The 15,903-nt window shown below is 36.3% G+C and overlaps 2 protein-coding genes across 2 annotated transcripts; one reads left to right on the top strand and one right to left on the bottom strand.

Moving 5' to 3' along the window:
- Positions 1 to 402: 402 nt before the first annotated feature.
- LOC114763203 (DNA replication complex GINS protein PSF3-like) lies at positions 403 to 4,176 on the bottom strand. The gene is made up of 7 exons (XM_028952819.1): positions 4,098 to 4,176; positions 3,047 to 3,156; positions 2,621 to 2,689; positions 2,427 to 2,527; positions 1,928 to 2,020; positions 864 to 1,003; positions 403 to 742 (listed from the first exon to the last, which is right to left on the bottom strand). Exons 2-7 carry the CDS (start codon positions 3,089 to 3,091, stop codon positions 504 to 506), a joined length of 687 nt encoding a protein of 228 aa, XP_028808652.1. The 5' UTR covers positions 3,092 to 3,156; positions 4,098 to 4,176; the 3' UTR covers positions 403 to 503.
- Positions 4,177 to 12,458: 8,282 nt separating this feature from the next.
- Positions 12,459 to 14,020, top strand: LOC114763193 (probable BOI-related E3 ubiquitin-protein ligase 3). The gene is made up of 3 exons (XM_028952810.1): positions 12,459 to 12,618; positions 12,723 to 13,098; positions 13,230 to 14,020. The coding sequence occupies exons 1-3, from the start codon at positions 12,563 to 12,565 to the stop codon at positions 13,881 to 13,883; spliced, it is 1,086 nt and encodes a 361-aa protein (XP_028808643.1). The 5' UTR covers positions 12,459 to 12,562; the 3' UTR covers positions 13,884 to 14,020.
- Positions 14,021 to 15,903: the final 1,883 nt, after the last annotated feature.

Below are 15,903 nucleotides of genomic sequence, written 5' to 3'. Positions count from 1 at the left end.
ACGAGTTATTTGATTAAAAAGCTACTAGCTACCCAATTTTATCAACCGTATGGAGAAAATATTTTTCACAAAAAAAAACTAAATTTATAATATCTATTAAAGCTCTATCATTACATCACTTTAAAAATTATTATGTTTATTATTAAAAAAAACACAATAATGTATCTATAGAAGTATCTTTTCATTATCTTTATTTATTTATCAATATATGACAAACTCGACATCTTTTTTTCTCTTACAATGCATGGGGAAAATGATAATTGAAAAATATTTAGATGGCACTCACTTTTTAAACATTTAAATCCTGCTGAAAAATTGAAAGAATAAAAATAATTGCCCAGAACTGGTAAAAGAAGTATTTGATCAAAACTCTCAGTATCCTCCTTTTTCATTTTCTTATTTAAGAAAAATCAAATCTTTTAAAGTGGCCAATCTCTGGTGTTCATACCCTTCACCGGGAATCATCAAACTACCGCAACACATACTAAATTTTTTTCCTCGAGTCATGAGTAATTGAAATAATAAGCTGAATTTATAGAAGTTACTCCACGCAGAGAGAGAGGTGAAATGAGATATTCATAGAAGCCTAACAATTCTTTTTTGTCAAAGACGCCTGACAAGTTTAAGGAGTAATTATTCAGTTGATTTCTCTTTCTTCCAAGAACAGGGGCTTTCTGAAATCTAGGTCCCCCAATTCGCCACTTCTTAAAGGATGCCATGGAGGATTGAGCTGCCTCATACACTACAAAAAGTATGGGCATAAATTAAGCTACACTGATCAACCTGCTTCAATAAAAGAAAAATGTGGAGCTGTAGACGAAGATAGTATATATGTTTTGCTCCAAAAGCAGAATAATACTCACAATTGATCTCTTCGTTTGTTAGGATTGACCAGATTTTGGTAGCCGCTGAAAATGCTGCAGTATGCGCCTTGGTGAGTAGTTCCTTGTACCTATTCTTAAATGCAGACAAGAGCAGAAATCCAATTGTCCTATCGCCAACCCTGCCATTAAAAGAGAACGAAACTATTTTTACCCGAAACAGAAAAGAAAACAAAACCTACTAAAACTTTGGAATTATTTGATAGTTGAATGTGTGCTTCTCAAATCACATAAATAAACCAGTGTTTTCAATCTTTTATTTATTTTTTTTTTTTGGGGGGAGGGGGCGTTTCAAATTGTGAACCTTGACTCCATAAATTTCTAACTCACTGGCAATAGCATGAAAATAATGTTCTTTATAAGTTATTCATAATTTTTTGTTTTAAATATGAAATACATAATCAGACGTATTTAATGGTATGTGCAACCAATAATTTACAAATCACTGGACACCTCGTATTGATGAAATTCTTCATCTAAAAACAGGGAAAAAAGAAATCATGTAAAAATACAACAAGAGGATAAAAAAATTTCCCAAGACAAGTCACTTAATCATAGATCTTGGATGTTTAGGCAAATTACAAATGGTCTGTGACCACCATTACTCATTACCCAAGGTTTAGGGGGCCTTGAATTATATCATTTCATTTATTAAGGTGCCACGAGGGTAGGATAAGGATGGGGAGAAGGCAGAACAAAAAAGGTTGGTAGCAATTTCATTATAGAGGCGCATGCTCAGACACAGTGGTAACCAGTAATTCTTTGGCATTTCATCACTCTTCATTTGAAATTTGGTTGTTAAATTGAAAACTATAGTAATGATGACTTGAATGAAAATGTTTTCTGCATTGTGAGATAGGACAGACTGAAAGTTTTGGCCCATCCAAGGTGTCGAGGTTGGCAGCAACCGCATAATATTATCTGACATAGAACCGTAAGCCTAAGTATGTGTCAGTGGCAATATGACAGTAAGCTCAGAACCTCAGTGAAATTAACAGCCTTTTGGTAAGCAAGAAACTGAAAAATACAGCATAGAAGAGACTTACACGGGTGCTATCTTGCATCCAAATTCATAAAAGAATGGACACCGAGACCTCAGATCCACACTGGCACAATCAGCCTGAATCTCTAGTCTAGTTCTGAAATCAAGAGACACCAACTATTACGAGCAGACGCAGGCATAAATAAAGCAAACATTTTATAACCTAACATCAAAACTGATCCAATATTAACTACAGCATTCCTCTTGTACATCGGGACACAACTGCAGATGATGATTTGGGCACATGTTCTGTTAATAATGTTCATAACTTTTATAAAAGCAATGGAAATTCATCACTATACACATTCAATCAATGACAATTAATCAGGACCTAAGAAAAAAGGTTGAAAAATAGCATTGGATCCAAATCAAGTCAAAGTCATTGAGCAAATAATGCTAAATTGGCATTGCTTCTTAACTCATTGTCAATGTAATGATGAATTTTAAATATTACAAGGAGCGAAGCCTATATATTGCTAAAAGAGCTATGATTTGATAATTACTTTTGATCAAAACAAGAGGGAATGTTGATCGATACTACTTGTCTCAATTGTAGCTCATGAGCGAGCCAGAAAGGCAGCTCCACCTTGGAACCTGTTTCAATCTGAAAGTCAAACATGCTAGAGTCTGGTTAAATCATTAGAGTAACATGGTGCAACGATTTGTTTTTCAACCATGACTGATCAGCAGCTCTTACGTAATCATTTTCAGAACTGGGATCTATTCCCACTCCTGACGCTGCCTTTTGGAATATAACTGATACAATCTGTAGCAAGAACATAACAAGTTATAGTATTAAAATAAGAAACTGATCAGGGTAGCTCTATACAGATCAGCAACTGTATAACTCAAAAACATCAACTGAAAAATGAAAAAGACTGAGAGTAAACAAATCATTACGTTTATTCTTCAATGCCAAACAAGGATATATTACACTTTTATCCTGATATTTGTTACTCCAAACTAATACGTCTTCAGAAACATAGCAAGTTTAGGCTAACTACTAAATCAATTCACTTATTTACAATATTATTCTTAAAAACATCTTACTAACATCCCTCATTCAATTTGACGTGCTAGAAATAAAGGAAAGTATATGAGAATTTAAGAGTCTGATGACTACCTCTTCCTCTGTGATAATGTCATCAATGTCATAGTATTTTGTCATCGTAGACCTCCAGATTGCTACTCTTTCACTTTATATTGACCCATTAAAGACAACTTAGTGGAGAACTGCACACGAACACCAGAAAAATATCAGTGCATTGTGATCTTTAATCTTATTGAACAGATAATGTTACTAGGAGCAATCAGCCAAAGCACCTTCACGGCAAAGAACTTGATTTGCTTTATTTGCTAGCAATAAAAGAAATTTAAATAATTTTGATACAAAATGCAATCTGGTAAGACGCCATCACCTATTGCCCCCAAAACTCAAAGAAGGAGACATAAAAGAGTGGTGAAAAGGCAGAAAAGGTGGAACTAATGGTTTAGAAGAAAAGCCAGCCAGGTAGTCATGATGAATAGGGCAAGTGAAGCAATCAGAAAGTTGGGAGTGGATGTACATAGAGAGGAGTTTGGAAGGACGAAAGGGGTTCTAGAGTTTCTGTTCTGTTGATATTGTAATGTCATTGTGTGTGGTTTGTATCTTTCCTCTTTTATCCTTTGTGTAAGAATCTGAAAGTGTAGTCATTTTCCTTCCTTTACAGTGTCATTTGTATTAGAGTGGGTTTTGTGTAATGTTATCTGTACCAATGTGGTGTATAACATCTAAAGTAATGTATTTTAGCTTTAAAGTGTCATCTGTGCGTAAGTCGTTCTTTATATGGCCGAAGGTGGGCTGATCTGGAAGTGTTTGTTGAGAGACCTATGACAATCCGCGTATCCACATGCATTATCAAAACAAAATTCAGGCATTAATTTGAAACCTGCACGAACATGAAAACAGCTAACTCGTACAATTTCCGTGGAAGACCAGTTGACTTGGAATGCTTTACCAGAGTCACAATCATCCCAAGTTAGAGGACACGAAAAGAATTTGGACAAGCAATTAGGGCGCAAGAAGATCAAAGATTCAAGAAGATAACAGAAACTATGGAAGAGAAATGTCAAAGAACTGAAGAAATTTATAATTTTCTCAATACAAACGCAAAATAAACATAGATGAAAGATACCAGATATAAGCCAGAATCAAATCCTTCCAAAGTACTGAGAACGAATGACGACGCCTCTAGAGTGAGGGATAAGGTTTGCGCGGGAAAAGGGTCTTCCCTCCTCCATCTGCCGCGCGGCGCCGTTTAAAGATGACTTTTGCGGGAATAATAATAATAATAATAATAAACTCTGATTCGATTCGGGTTGGATTCAGCCCGCAAGTGGGCGTATCTCAGAATAACTCAGCCCAATTTTATTCGGTGCGGCGCAGCCGCTTTCTTTCAGTTGGATTGGTTCTCTCTTGCTGTAAGTTTGGACTGACTCTTGCTGTAAGCTTGACGCATCTCTTTAATTTTTCTTTTTTAAATTTTTTTTGCCAACATTACAAATTTACTTCTGATGAAGTTGTGATTAAATCATACATGATACTTTTATATTTAAATTTTTTGAACTGTTTGTTGTAAAAACAAGAATATTTTTAAGTGATATGGATTTTTAAGAAAAATGAGATTTAATTATTAACCTTGTTATTTCCATATTTTCACTTTCATATTAATTTACAAGTAATAATTTATATTTGCAAAAAAATAATTTTTTAACAAAAATAATAAATGGAGTGAAAATTTGTGCAGTAGAAATAAAAAATTAGACATATTAATAGGCCTTTGTTGCTTCCACGGCCTTCCTATTAGTGATGCGATTAGTACTTGTGCTTTCGCATGAACTAAAATCTCTTTATGTTGTTTAAAACTGTCAGCTTAAGATTGGTTGAAGGCCTTGTTATGTTGCACGTACTGCTCTGGATTTGGGATTATGCATGTACGTTGTGAAATCTCTAGCCATTTTATATGTCAGCAATGTGTTAATAATATAAGATATATTAGTCACCTCAAAAAAAAAAAGATATATTAGGGAGAGCACGAGACTTGGTGAGATATATATGGTAATCAAGGAAGTAGTAAGGAAAGGATCACATGAACAAGTACATAAATATACGAATAGGATCCAAGGGAAGAAATAAAGATCCTTAATTATAAGTTGAATATTGATGAATGAGGTGAGATCAGAAACAGCAGCAATCCAGGAAACAGCAGCAACAAACAGCAGCAAGACTGCAATTACAAAGAAGAAGGGAAAAAAAAAAAGAATAATTATTTTAGACGGCAATTATTACAGGATATATGTATGTACGTATGTATGTTTTGGGGATTGTTATTGAGGGCACATGAAAGTAGGAACATATGTATATAACGCAATGCATACATACCAACCCTTCCAGAAGTCATCACCCCTACTAACAGTCTGCTGTTGGGACGTACCGTTTGGGGGATACCCCACAGGTGAAGGATGTCCTTCTGCACCATATATATATATATCATTGCATCTCATAATCAATTTCACTCACAAATATATAAAAAAGAGAAACTTACAAGGGAGTGAATGTTGTTGATTGCTGGGACTCATCATGGTGATGAAGCAGAAAGGTGTAGCGGTGAGAAGATGAAGAGAGTGATTATATTGGAAGGTGCATGGAGAGCCATTTATTATTATATATGTATGTATGTATAGCTAAGTGTATGTGATGGGCTTATGTTTTTAATTTGTCTGCATCCAAACCAGCACGACGGTGCAACCGATGCTCCTCCCTTTGTTGTTTCTGGCCGAGCGAATTCATTTATCAAATCATCAAAACCAATTCTTCCTATGCTCTCTCATCAGTTTCTCTTGTCTTTCTCACTCTTCCTTTCCATCAACCACGCTATTACATTCTACAGATACAGATACATGTGGCGAACATATCGAAGTAGAATGATATAATTATAATTGAGGACTTTGTACGAAAATTAACACAAAATATGGATATGTTCACATCTCAGACTTCAGAATTCACAATTTAAAAGTCCTCATTTTACATCAATTCTTTCTTTTACAAGGTTTTTAATTGTCATCCTTTCCATAGTTTTCTTGGGACACGTAGTAAGTGAAGATATATATGACCTGCTTGCACCAAGGGGAGAGAATTAAAGTTTTTTGCTGTTCATGGCCCGCAAGTTAGTTTCTCTCATTATTGGTGAGATTACCTGAAAGCTACTGAATGGGCCAGGAAACCCACTTCATCACTTGGTGGGAACAAAAGCCTTTCAGTGTACTATTACCAACAATAATGGTTACAGTGGGGAACCCAAAAGAATAGTATTAAACACCCTCCACTTAACAAGCTGATGAAACTTTTTAATCTTTTCACATCTCACTCATGCTCATACATAGTTGTCAGTCACTCGGATAAACATGTGTGTGTGTTTGTTTGATGCAGAAAAAGCTCAGCACTGTCATTAAAAGATGGTGGGTGTTCCGACGAGGGAATCCCAAAAGCATATTAGCAGACATATACATATACACACACACATATATAGTATATGTATATTTCACTCAGACAAACCCAAAAGTTGGAAGTACAAAGTTATGAGCCAAACCAGCAAATTTGGTTCCTGGATCTGGAATAAGCATCTTTTTTTATCGAATGCATAGCGTGGGATAGGAGATCAATGAATGCGAAATGACCTGCTGTTCCATTGTGGGGATAAGGAATATATATATATATATTATGCACATGGAATTATGAAGCCCCATGGCAGAAGATAGATATGTATTGGGAAATGCATTCTTCAGTTGGGGGAAAGTATTTTACTAACTATTCCATTGACCACGTCTCTATGAACCCCATTTCCCAAAATCTCCCAACTTTCTCTTCCAATCAGCTTTCACTGGGAATTGAATTCTGATAGTGAGGTTACACGCATCAGTAAAAAGATATGGCCAAAAAAGAATCAAACGGTACTCTTACCTTTATTATTTTTCAGGACAATAATATTGGGTCCACTTATTCCACCCTTCCCATGAATGAATGAATGCAATCTCTTTCGGACCTAACGGTCACTTGCTTTTGCTAGCCATCAATAGATGTATGCAAACCTACCCTCTTTTTCAAGTATCAGATCTCCACAAGTAAGGTATGTTTCCAACACAAGATATAATGATAGCTCAACTTATTTTAAGTTTGTCATCATATGCACCCTTCAATTCGAATCAAGTGTGATCGATCTCGAGTTATAGTTTACATGTCTATGTGATGGGCGTTGTTAAATATAATGATACTAAACGTTGTATCAGCAATCATCTATATATATATATATATATATATATATATGTGAAGGCAGTAAATGATCTTGAGATAACGTTAAAGGAACAGACTTGTTCGCACCAAACCACAATATTGGAAGTGATCCTAAAACCAAACTTTGAAAAGCAAGCTAGGAAAAGGAGAGAAGGAACTGTTTGTTTCAGTTTCACGACGAAGAACCTCATTCATTAATTATCACCAACCTCTTTTTCTCTTTCACGCACACTGACACACACATAGAAAGAGAGGATTGACATATTCAAAGTTTGGTTTTTATATATTATATGCCTGAATTGTGGAGGAGATGAATGAGATTCCCAAAAAGAAGAAAGAAAGGGAGAGATTCTCAATAATGTGGAGTCATGGCATGGAGGGGTGGAGATCACATGAAGAATATATATATATATATATATATATATATATATAAACTTTAAGTTGAAATGAGAAAAAGAGAGGAGGAGAGAGAGAAGATGGATGCATAATAAAGAAAAGTATATATTTCGCACACACAAGTCAAGATGCAAACGATTTGCCCTAAAAAGGAGGCAAGCACAAACACACATGATCCCCCTAAAATATATAATAATAAAGCAAAAGCAGGTATCAAAATGTAGTTAGTATTTTTATGACTTTGCTTCCCGCAATCCTCCTTTGTTTGTCCAACATATGTCTACTTTTCCATTCACTGCCATCTAGTTGCTGGTTAGATTAAAGTAGGGTCAATATGGTAATATACACAGACCTTATATGGGCAATAATGGAGTTAGGGCATTGAAAGGGAAATGGAGAGAGTTGAGGGGATGGAATCAATCTAGCTACTTGTCATCTACTTCAAATCAAATTATATCTCTCTTGAAGTCTAACCCTCACTTTAAAGAAACCTCACGATAAGCTTTAATTTGCCAATTCTCTCTTCTTTGTCAAGTAATTGTAGATACATATATAGTACTCTATTTGCTATTCAAATTGGATTCCAACATACTATTTCTTTTCAATCTTTATTTAATGCCAAGGGCCCATGCTTGAACAGGTTATGCGCAGTGTTCTCAGATCATCGAAAATGATGCATGGCCCTCCATTATATGTACCAATCATCACAATATCAATAAAAGAATATATGGAGAAAAAAATAAAACTGTTAAAAACATTTGTGTTGTTTATTTATAAATATATATTGTGAACAAGATCCAAACGTAATTAACTTCGTAATGACGTCCCGTCCATTAATTTCTATAACTCAAAGTAATATATGTGAGTAAACTAATTAATATTCTCTGCGTTTTAGCAAAACATCAAATCCAGTAGCGTTAATGCCACACACTAAGAAATTGGGAACATCGAGAGGTAGAAGAAATTAAGAATGAAGCCGTTTCGTAGCTAACATTAATACTCTAATCAATATAAACCCTCCTCGGATGATCCTTACGTTGCTGTGCATATGTTAATCCGTTTGAATACAAAGAACCAAATTGGAGAATCCTTAGTTGGCACATTAATTAATGCTTGCCACTGGGTTTTGTTTCATTCGAGCGAACAAGTATCCTAAATATAGGATTTGCTTGATGGATGTGATTTGATAATTATAGAGCGGTGATTCGTCGTGACTTCCCATTTAATATTTACTAATATTTACTCGACGCCATCGTGTTTTGTTGCATTCGAATGAATGAATGACATTACAATAATACTAATTCTTTTTATCTTAAACATAATATCTAAGCTAGTTGATGGACATGGTTTGGTAAATACTTTTCTTGGCCTATTTGCAAGGTATTTTGAATATGTTTTACAGAGATTAAGAAAAATCTTAAACTGCATTAACTCTTCATTAAAATATAGCAACTTTTCAACTTTATCTCTATTTATTATGTACTCATTTTAAAAAAATAACCATCTACACTATAATAAATAAAGAATAATATGGTACATTCGTGATAAAAATTTAATAAAGTGATGTATAAATAGAACCAAAAAAATCTTCTCTCTCTGCTCTATATATAAACTCTCTTGATCTACTCTGTCTTTCTTATTTACTATTAACCCACATTATTCATATTTCTTACACAATGGTAACAAATAATAAACTGATATAAAGTTAATTGAAGGAAGGAGCTAAAAGTAGGAGTAATTACGTATATAATAAGGAAGGCGTGGCTTGCTGGGTTGGGAAATCGAGGAGGGCGTCAAGAAATTGTCATTTTGTCTCCTTAAAGCAAGCTAAGGTGGAAACAAAGAGAAAGTGTTAAAGAAAGAGCCAAAAAATCTGGAGCAGCATGGCATGGTCTTCTTTTGTTGGAGCCCAGACTGCAATTTGCAGAGCATAATAATAATATAGTAATCCAAATACACATAATTGAATGCCTCGCTTGTCCTTGTGCCCCCCATCATATCACGCAGACACATAATAATATTTAATTAATCCGAGCCCTTTATAGTTTATGGAGGAGAGTGAACTTTCTGGGAAAGCTCCATATATGGGAGTCTGGCTGGTGATGATAATGTCCAAGAAATGGGAAAACCCTAATTGAGGAATTTACCAGAACGGCACCAACCTATGAACGGATCATTGTGATGAAGAAGCAACGCCTGTCCCAGAGCAGCTGGCAGCACATATAAAGTAACACTCTCGGATCAGACTGCGAAACATGAACCTAATTAATTAATTAATTAATTCTGCTCTTTCATGGAATCTCTTCGGTCACTTTTTGTCGATTTTACATTGTATGTGTCGTATCCATTTGGGAGATTGACTGAGGCTCTGAGGCAAAACAACTTCACTCATTATATGGGGTAATTTTAAGAGATCAGAGATTAATTATAACACAGTACTAAGTGTCTGTCTGTCTGTCTGTCTATCTAGATGTATCTGTCGAAACTAAAACTAAAAGACGTATATCCAAAGAAGGATGTTTAATTTACGTAAAATCCAAAGTGCGCGGTGAAGACTCAGAGCGTCTGAGCACAAGCAAGATCGACACATGATAAGCTAATTAACTAATTATACGTTTACTATATATTTAGTATATATTCCTCCGGTACTAAATATAAGACTCATTTAACTAATTTAATTAGATTAAAGAAGTTAGGTAAGTTAGTTAATTATAAAAAATGTGACACGTTTTTTCTAAAATACCATAATCATTTTTCTTAATACTTTCTCTTCCTCTTCTACTTGATTATCATTGAGGGAGTATTTATAGGGATAATTTAAAAAAAATTGATAAATATGATAAATGAGTCTTATATTTAAGACCAAAATTAACTCAACAATTGAGTCTTATATTAAAGACCGGAGGAGTATAATTTAGATGGGGGTGGGAAAGGGATAGTTAATATAATACTCTTCTGGTCCTTAATATAAGACCTATTTAACTAATTTAATTAGATTAAAAAAATTAAATAAGTTAGTTAATTATAAGAAATATGACATGTTTTTCTTAAAATACTATAATTATCCTCTTTAATACCCTCTATTTTTTTACTTGATTATGGTTGAGGAAGTATCAATAAAGATAATCCAGAAAAAATTAATAAATATGATAAATAAATTTTATATTTAAAACAAAAATTAACTTAATAATTAAGTCTTATATTAAGTATCGGCAAGCTATGGTAGAAGGCAAGGGTGGAGGGCGTGATTCCACGCATAATATTGATGTCTATCCAAAGCCGTAACTGCGAGAGGTCGTTTAGCTTTTATGAGGAGCCTGAATGTGGACGAATTCGTATGTATGGATCACAGCATTTTTAAAATCTCTGCACCGAATTCCATATAATCCCTCCATTCATTTCTTGAAACGTGTACGTACGTTCCTTCCTTTAACCACACTTTCATTTAATTATATCACAATTTTATTTATTTATTTCTTAATTTCTTCACATGCATGACATGCATAATCCTTACATACATATATATATATATATATATATATTCATACACTACTTCATTCTTTTTACTGTATAAATCTCACCCGAGTTTGAATTCAAATCACACATGCCGCTGAAGTTTATATTTGTATTCACGATGAGATAATCGCATTTACATACATATATATAATTTCCCTAACTCTTCATGTTTAATTTATATGATTATGATTATGATTGTTTGTCTAAAGCTATTAATCTGGATATATTAATTAATAATAATAATATCACAGCCTATTTGACTTTATATCAGAATGACCAAAAGAAAATCATGAGCTCATATATTGAATTCAAATTTGATTTTTCCTTTTCACAAGAAAGTTATATTTTTAAATATAATTCAAATTCAAAATTCATAAAGATTGGCATTTTAACAAGTGGTGAATAATATACTTCCGTTAATGTCAATGTGCATGATTCACGATCTCACTAACAGTAAAATTCCTGGAGCACTAAATTATTTTTTTATTCAAATTTTAATAATTCTTTTATTGACTAATGTGACAAAAACCTGTCATCTCTGGATTTCAATCCAAAATTAGGACACGTGGCGGGGAAGCTTTTGTCATCGCCCCAGCCTCCTCTAATCTGCGAGTAAAGAGACAAAAAGGACCCATTTCACCACCCAAAAAAAAAAAAAAAGGACCCCATGCCAAGGTGGCACCTCGCACGTCCTTGCCCCCTGGGCCCCGCCTCTTCACGTTCTTCCCGGACATAGTACACCCACCCTCGGACGGAGTCAAGTGGGGGGTGTCCTTGGACTCCATCTCCGCTTTTGTGTTTTATAATAATTTCTCTTAAGAAAAATATAATTCGAGCTTTATTCATGAAAATAAATAATTAAAATAATTAAGAATTACTATGATGAAGAAATAAGTAGCTGCCATAATTATTTTTCTTTAAAAAAAAAAAAAGAAACAGAGAAAGAGAGAGAAGGAAGAAGCGGGGGATATGAATAGGCGAACTCTGAATAGGATACACTAAAAAATCGCTAAAGTCTGTGCGGGTTACGTGAATAAAGTCAAGTAGCCAGACGCGACTTTGTGGTCACCGAATCCATGGCATCTTTTATCTTTTCTCCACATTTATCAATTCATTATTATTTTTTTTTTTTTTCAAAGGCATAGGAAAAAGCCAAACCCCTTCATAAACCCCACCATGCTAATGCATGCCTTTTTCCTCTCTCACCGCCTGCCACTCCACATCACATCGGACTCACTCTCTCTCCTCACATTCACCCCCCGGCCCCCGCACATATATACCACCCAAATATTTATAGCTTCCATCACACATATATACATACATATATATACACATACACACCCCTATCATCCCCTCACCATCTGTCATATTTTCTCTTCCCCACTCTCTCAAGCTCTCATGGCCGTCGAAGCTCACCATCTCAATCAATTCTCCTCGCAACTCTTAGCCAATCGGTATGTTCCTTCATTCTTTCCCTTCCTTCTCTCCTTGCTCTTCTCTTTCTGTTTCCGTTGATTGTATCTCCATCTCACCGGCATCCGATTTGTTTTATTTGCAGAGACATTGTTGGTTCTGTTCAGCCGAGCATGAATCTCTACAGCGCCCAGATGAACGCTTATAACTCCTCCCTTCTACCGTTATCGGGGACCACCACCGCCACCGACTGCAATCCTCTCCTTCCGGCGCCTTACAATTCTCTCATCGTCGATTCTCTTCCTCAGAAGACTCCCATCAAATCCGACAGTGGCCTCTCCCACAATCTCCCCCTGGAGTCCAGAAAGCGTTCCAGAGATTCTATGAATTACCCTCTCCTCTCCTGCAAGAATACTGCCGACAATGATGAAGCCTGTGCCGCTTTTTCGTTTCTCGGCCAGGACATTTCTCTCCAGATCCATCGGCAACAACTCGATGTCGACCGTCTCATTGCCCATCATGTGAGTGCTTAATTACTTCGTCATCACCTCAACCGTGTGCATCTATTTTGTCCTACTTGTTGGTTTTTCAATCCGACTGGGACGATTGTTCAGAGTTTCTGATCCTTGCTCTCTTTGGGATTCGGTTACAGATGGAAAACGTGAGGGCAGACTTAGAGGAGAAGCGAAAGAGGCAGGCGAGGAGGATTTTAGAGGCAATCGAAGCGGGGATGATGAAGAGGCTGAGGGCGAAGGAAGAAGAGATGGCCAAGATTGGGAAACTGAACTGGGCTCTGGAGGAGAAGGTGAAGTCGCTGTGCGTGGAGAATCAAATATGGCGGGATTTGGCGCAGACCAACGAGGCCACAGCCAATGCCCTCCGCACAAATCTGGAGCAAGTATTGGCTCAGTTCAGGGACGAGCGTCGATTGAACTACGACGACGGCGCAACCGTCGTCCCCGCAGGGGCAGAACTAATGGACGACGCACAGTCCTGCTGCGGAAGCACAGGCGGCGTCGACGTTGATGACCTCCGAGACGACGGAGGCAGCGACAGGGAAGGGTGGCGCAGGTTGGGAGTGGGCACGGAGGAAAAGGGGGAGGAGGAGGAAGGTAAAAGAAGGATAAAGGGAGGGATGATGAAAAGCAGTGGCAGAATGTGCAGGAAGTGCGGGAAAGAGGAATCGTGCGTGCTGATGCTGCCGTGCAGGCACCTGTGCCTGTGTACTGTTTGCGGGTCTTCCCTCAACTATTGTCCCATCTGTAAATCCTTCAAAACCGGTAGCGTTCATGTTAACATGTCCTGAATTTTGAAAATACTACCCACAAAAAAAAAACAGAGAGAGAGAGAGACAGAAACAAACAAGTTGCACAAAGTGAAGAAAACAGATAAAAAGTTTCTTTGATTCATAGTATATATATGAAGATGGTCCGCTCTTTCCTTAGTTCTTTCCTTTGTTTTGCATATATTTTGTAGTTTTAACGTACATATATCAGTAGACAGGTCACCGGAGATTGTTGTGTTCATGAATTCGGAAGTGTTAATTAGCAGCCTAAGCTGATGAATATGTGTAATTATATTAATTGAGTTTTTTTTGGGGGGGGGGGATGAATGAAAAGATGAAATGGCGGGGAGCAGCTGCGAATGAATGCATGAGGGAGAGTACTGAAGAGATGAACAGTGGAGGGGGAAGGAGTCGCAGTGAATATAAACCTGGGTGTCACTTGTGTGATAAGAAAAGGGGAAATGTGATGGGAGTCGACGACAGAAGGAAGCATTGGCATGAGTATAACAGTAGTAATTAGGAATAATCGAAAGTGTGAGGAGGGAGGAAGAAGGGGGGAGAGGAGGAGATATTGCTCGGGGGGTCCCAGCGGGAGCCTCGTGTGTCGCTTGAAGAGCGGCATCCCCTCTTCTGCACGTGATTCTGATGCCCTCTATTCATTATTCAATTAATTAATTGAATCCAATCAGTCAATCACCCACCCACGACGACGCTGCTGCTTTGATTCATCTTTATTTAATTAATTACTGGTGATGCTCATCATCAAGTTCAAGTGGAGTAGTAGTGGAGCTGCAGTTGCCACCTCAACTACTGGGTTGCATTATAATAATGATGATGATGATGATGTGTAATTGAAAGGAAGCCAGGGAGGGGTTGTTTCTGTTTAGGAATCTGAGTTGCCGGTGGCCGACGTTTTCACCCAAAACAGAAACCTTCCCCCCCTTGCTTTTCATATTCAAATATACATATCCCTGCGTATGCTTTTCTTCCAAGACCTGCATTTGATCCCCATTTTAACCCTTTCTTGTTATTTTTTTGTCCTTAATATATGACTTAATTGTTACGATGATTTTGGTTCCCAACAAAACATTGTCATCTTTTCATGACCACCACCAGTCCACCATATTATCAAGCCATCTCTATAATCACCAAGTATAATTATATATGCATTCATGTACAGAATATAAGATTAAAAATATTTATGGTAAAACAAGTTAAACCGATACAAGAGTATGACTATGTATGAGCGCCATTTTTTCTCTACAACCCGTGCTTTCTCTCTCTTCTTTCTTTTCTTCAACAACGAACATCAATATTCATGTCTGGATTCACTTGAATCAAACACAGGAACAGCTCTTCTCACGTTTTACTCCTCCGGTTTTTAAGATAGGACTTAATTGTTGAGTTAATTTTGGTCATAAATATAAGACATATTTTTTATATTTATCAGTTTTTCCTAACTTACCCTTATGGATACTCTCTCAACCACAATCAAATAGAAGAGAGAAAGAAGATATTAATGAAGATGATTATGGTGTTTTAGGAAAAACATATCATATTTCTTATAATTAACTAACTTACCTAATTTTCTTAATATAATCAAATTAATTAAATGGGTTTTATATTAAGGATCAGAAAAGTATTTTCTTTCCTCACAAAACTTCCCTCTGAAGGCCGCCCCATCCAATTCTCGTTGTTTTCCCTCCTGTCGTCGTCTCTCTCCGGCCATACAATGTATATATCACCACGTACCTCACAATGATACCGCATCCAAATTAGGCAATAAACTAAATCGTTCACAACCACGTACGCAATTATATTTATCATACACTCCGTCAAAGAATAATACAATAAACTGCGCATACGAATGAGACTTTTAAAATAGTTATTGACTGTAGTTTTTATGACACATAAACTATCCATACATACAAACACACAATGGGGGTGGTACGTAGAAGGTCCAATGAAGTTAGTGGGTAAATAAATTATAATATGAAGGGGGATGATGATATGATGAGTGTTGGCTGGTGAATTTGACTGG

Source organism: Neltuma alba, unplaced genomic scaffold, assembly GCF_004799145.2.
Source record: "Neltuma alba isolate B1F8T4 unplaced genomic scaffold, ASM479914v2 tig00001763_pilon, whole genome shotgun sequence".
In the NCBI taxonomy this organism is placed as follows: Eukaryota; Viridiplantae; Streptophyta; class Magnoliopsida; order Fabales; family Fabaceae; genus Neltuma; species Neltuma alba.
Note: the sequence above shows the minus strand (reverse complement) of the source record. Positions and strands in the feature narration are given on the sequence as shown.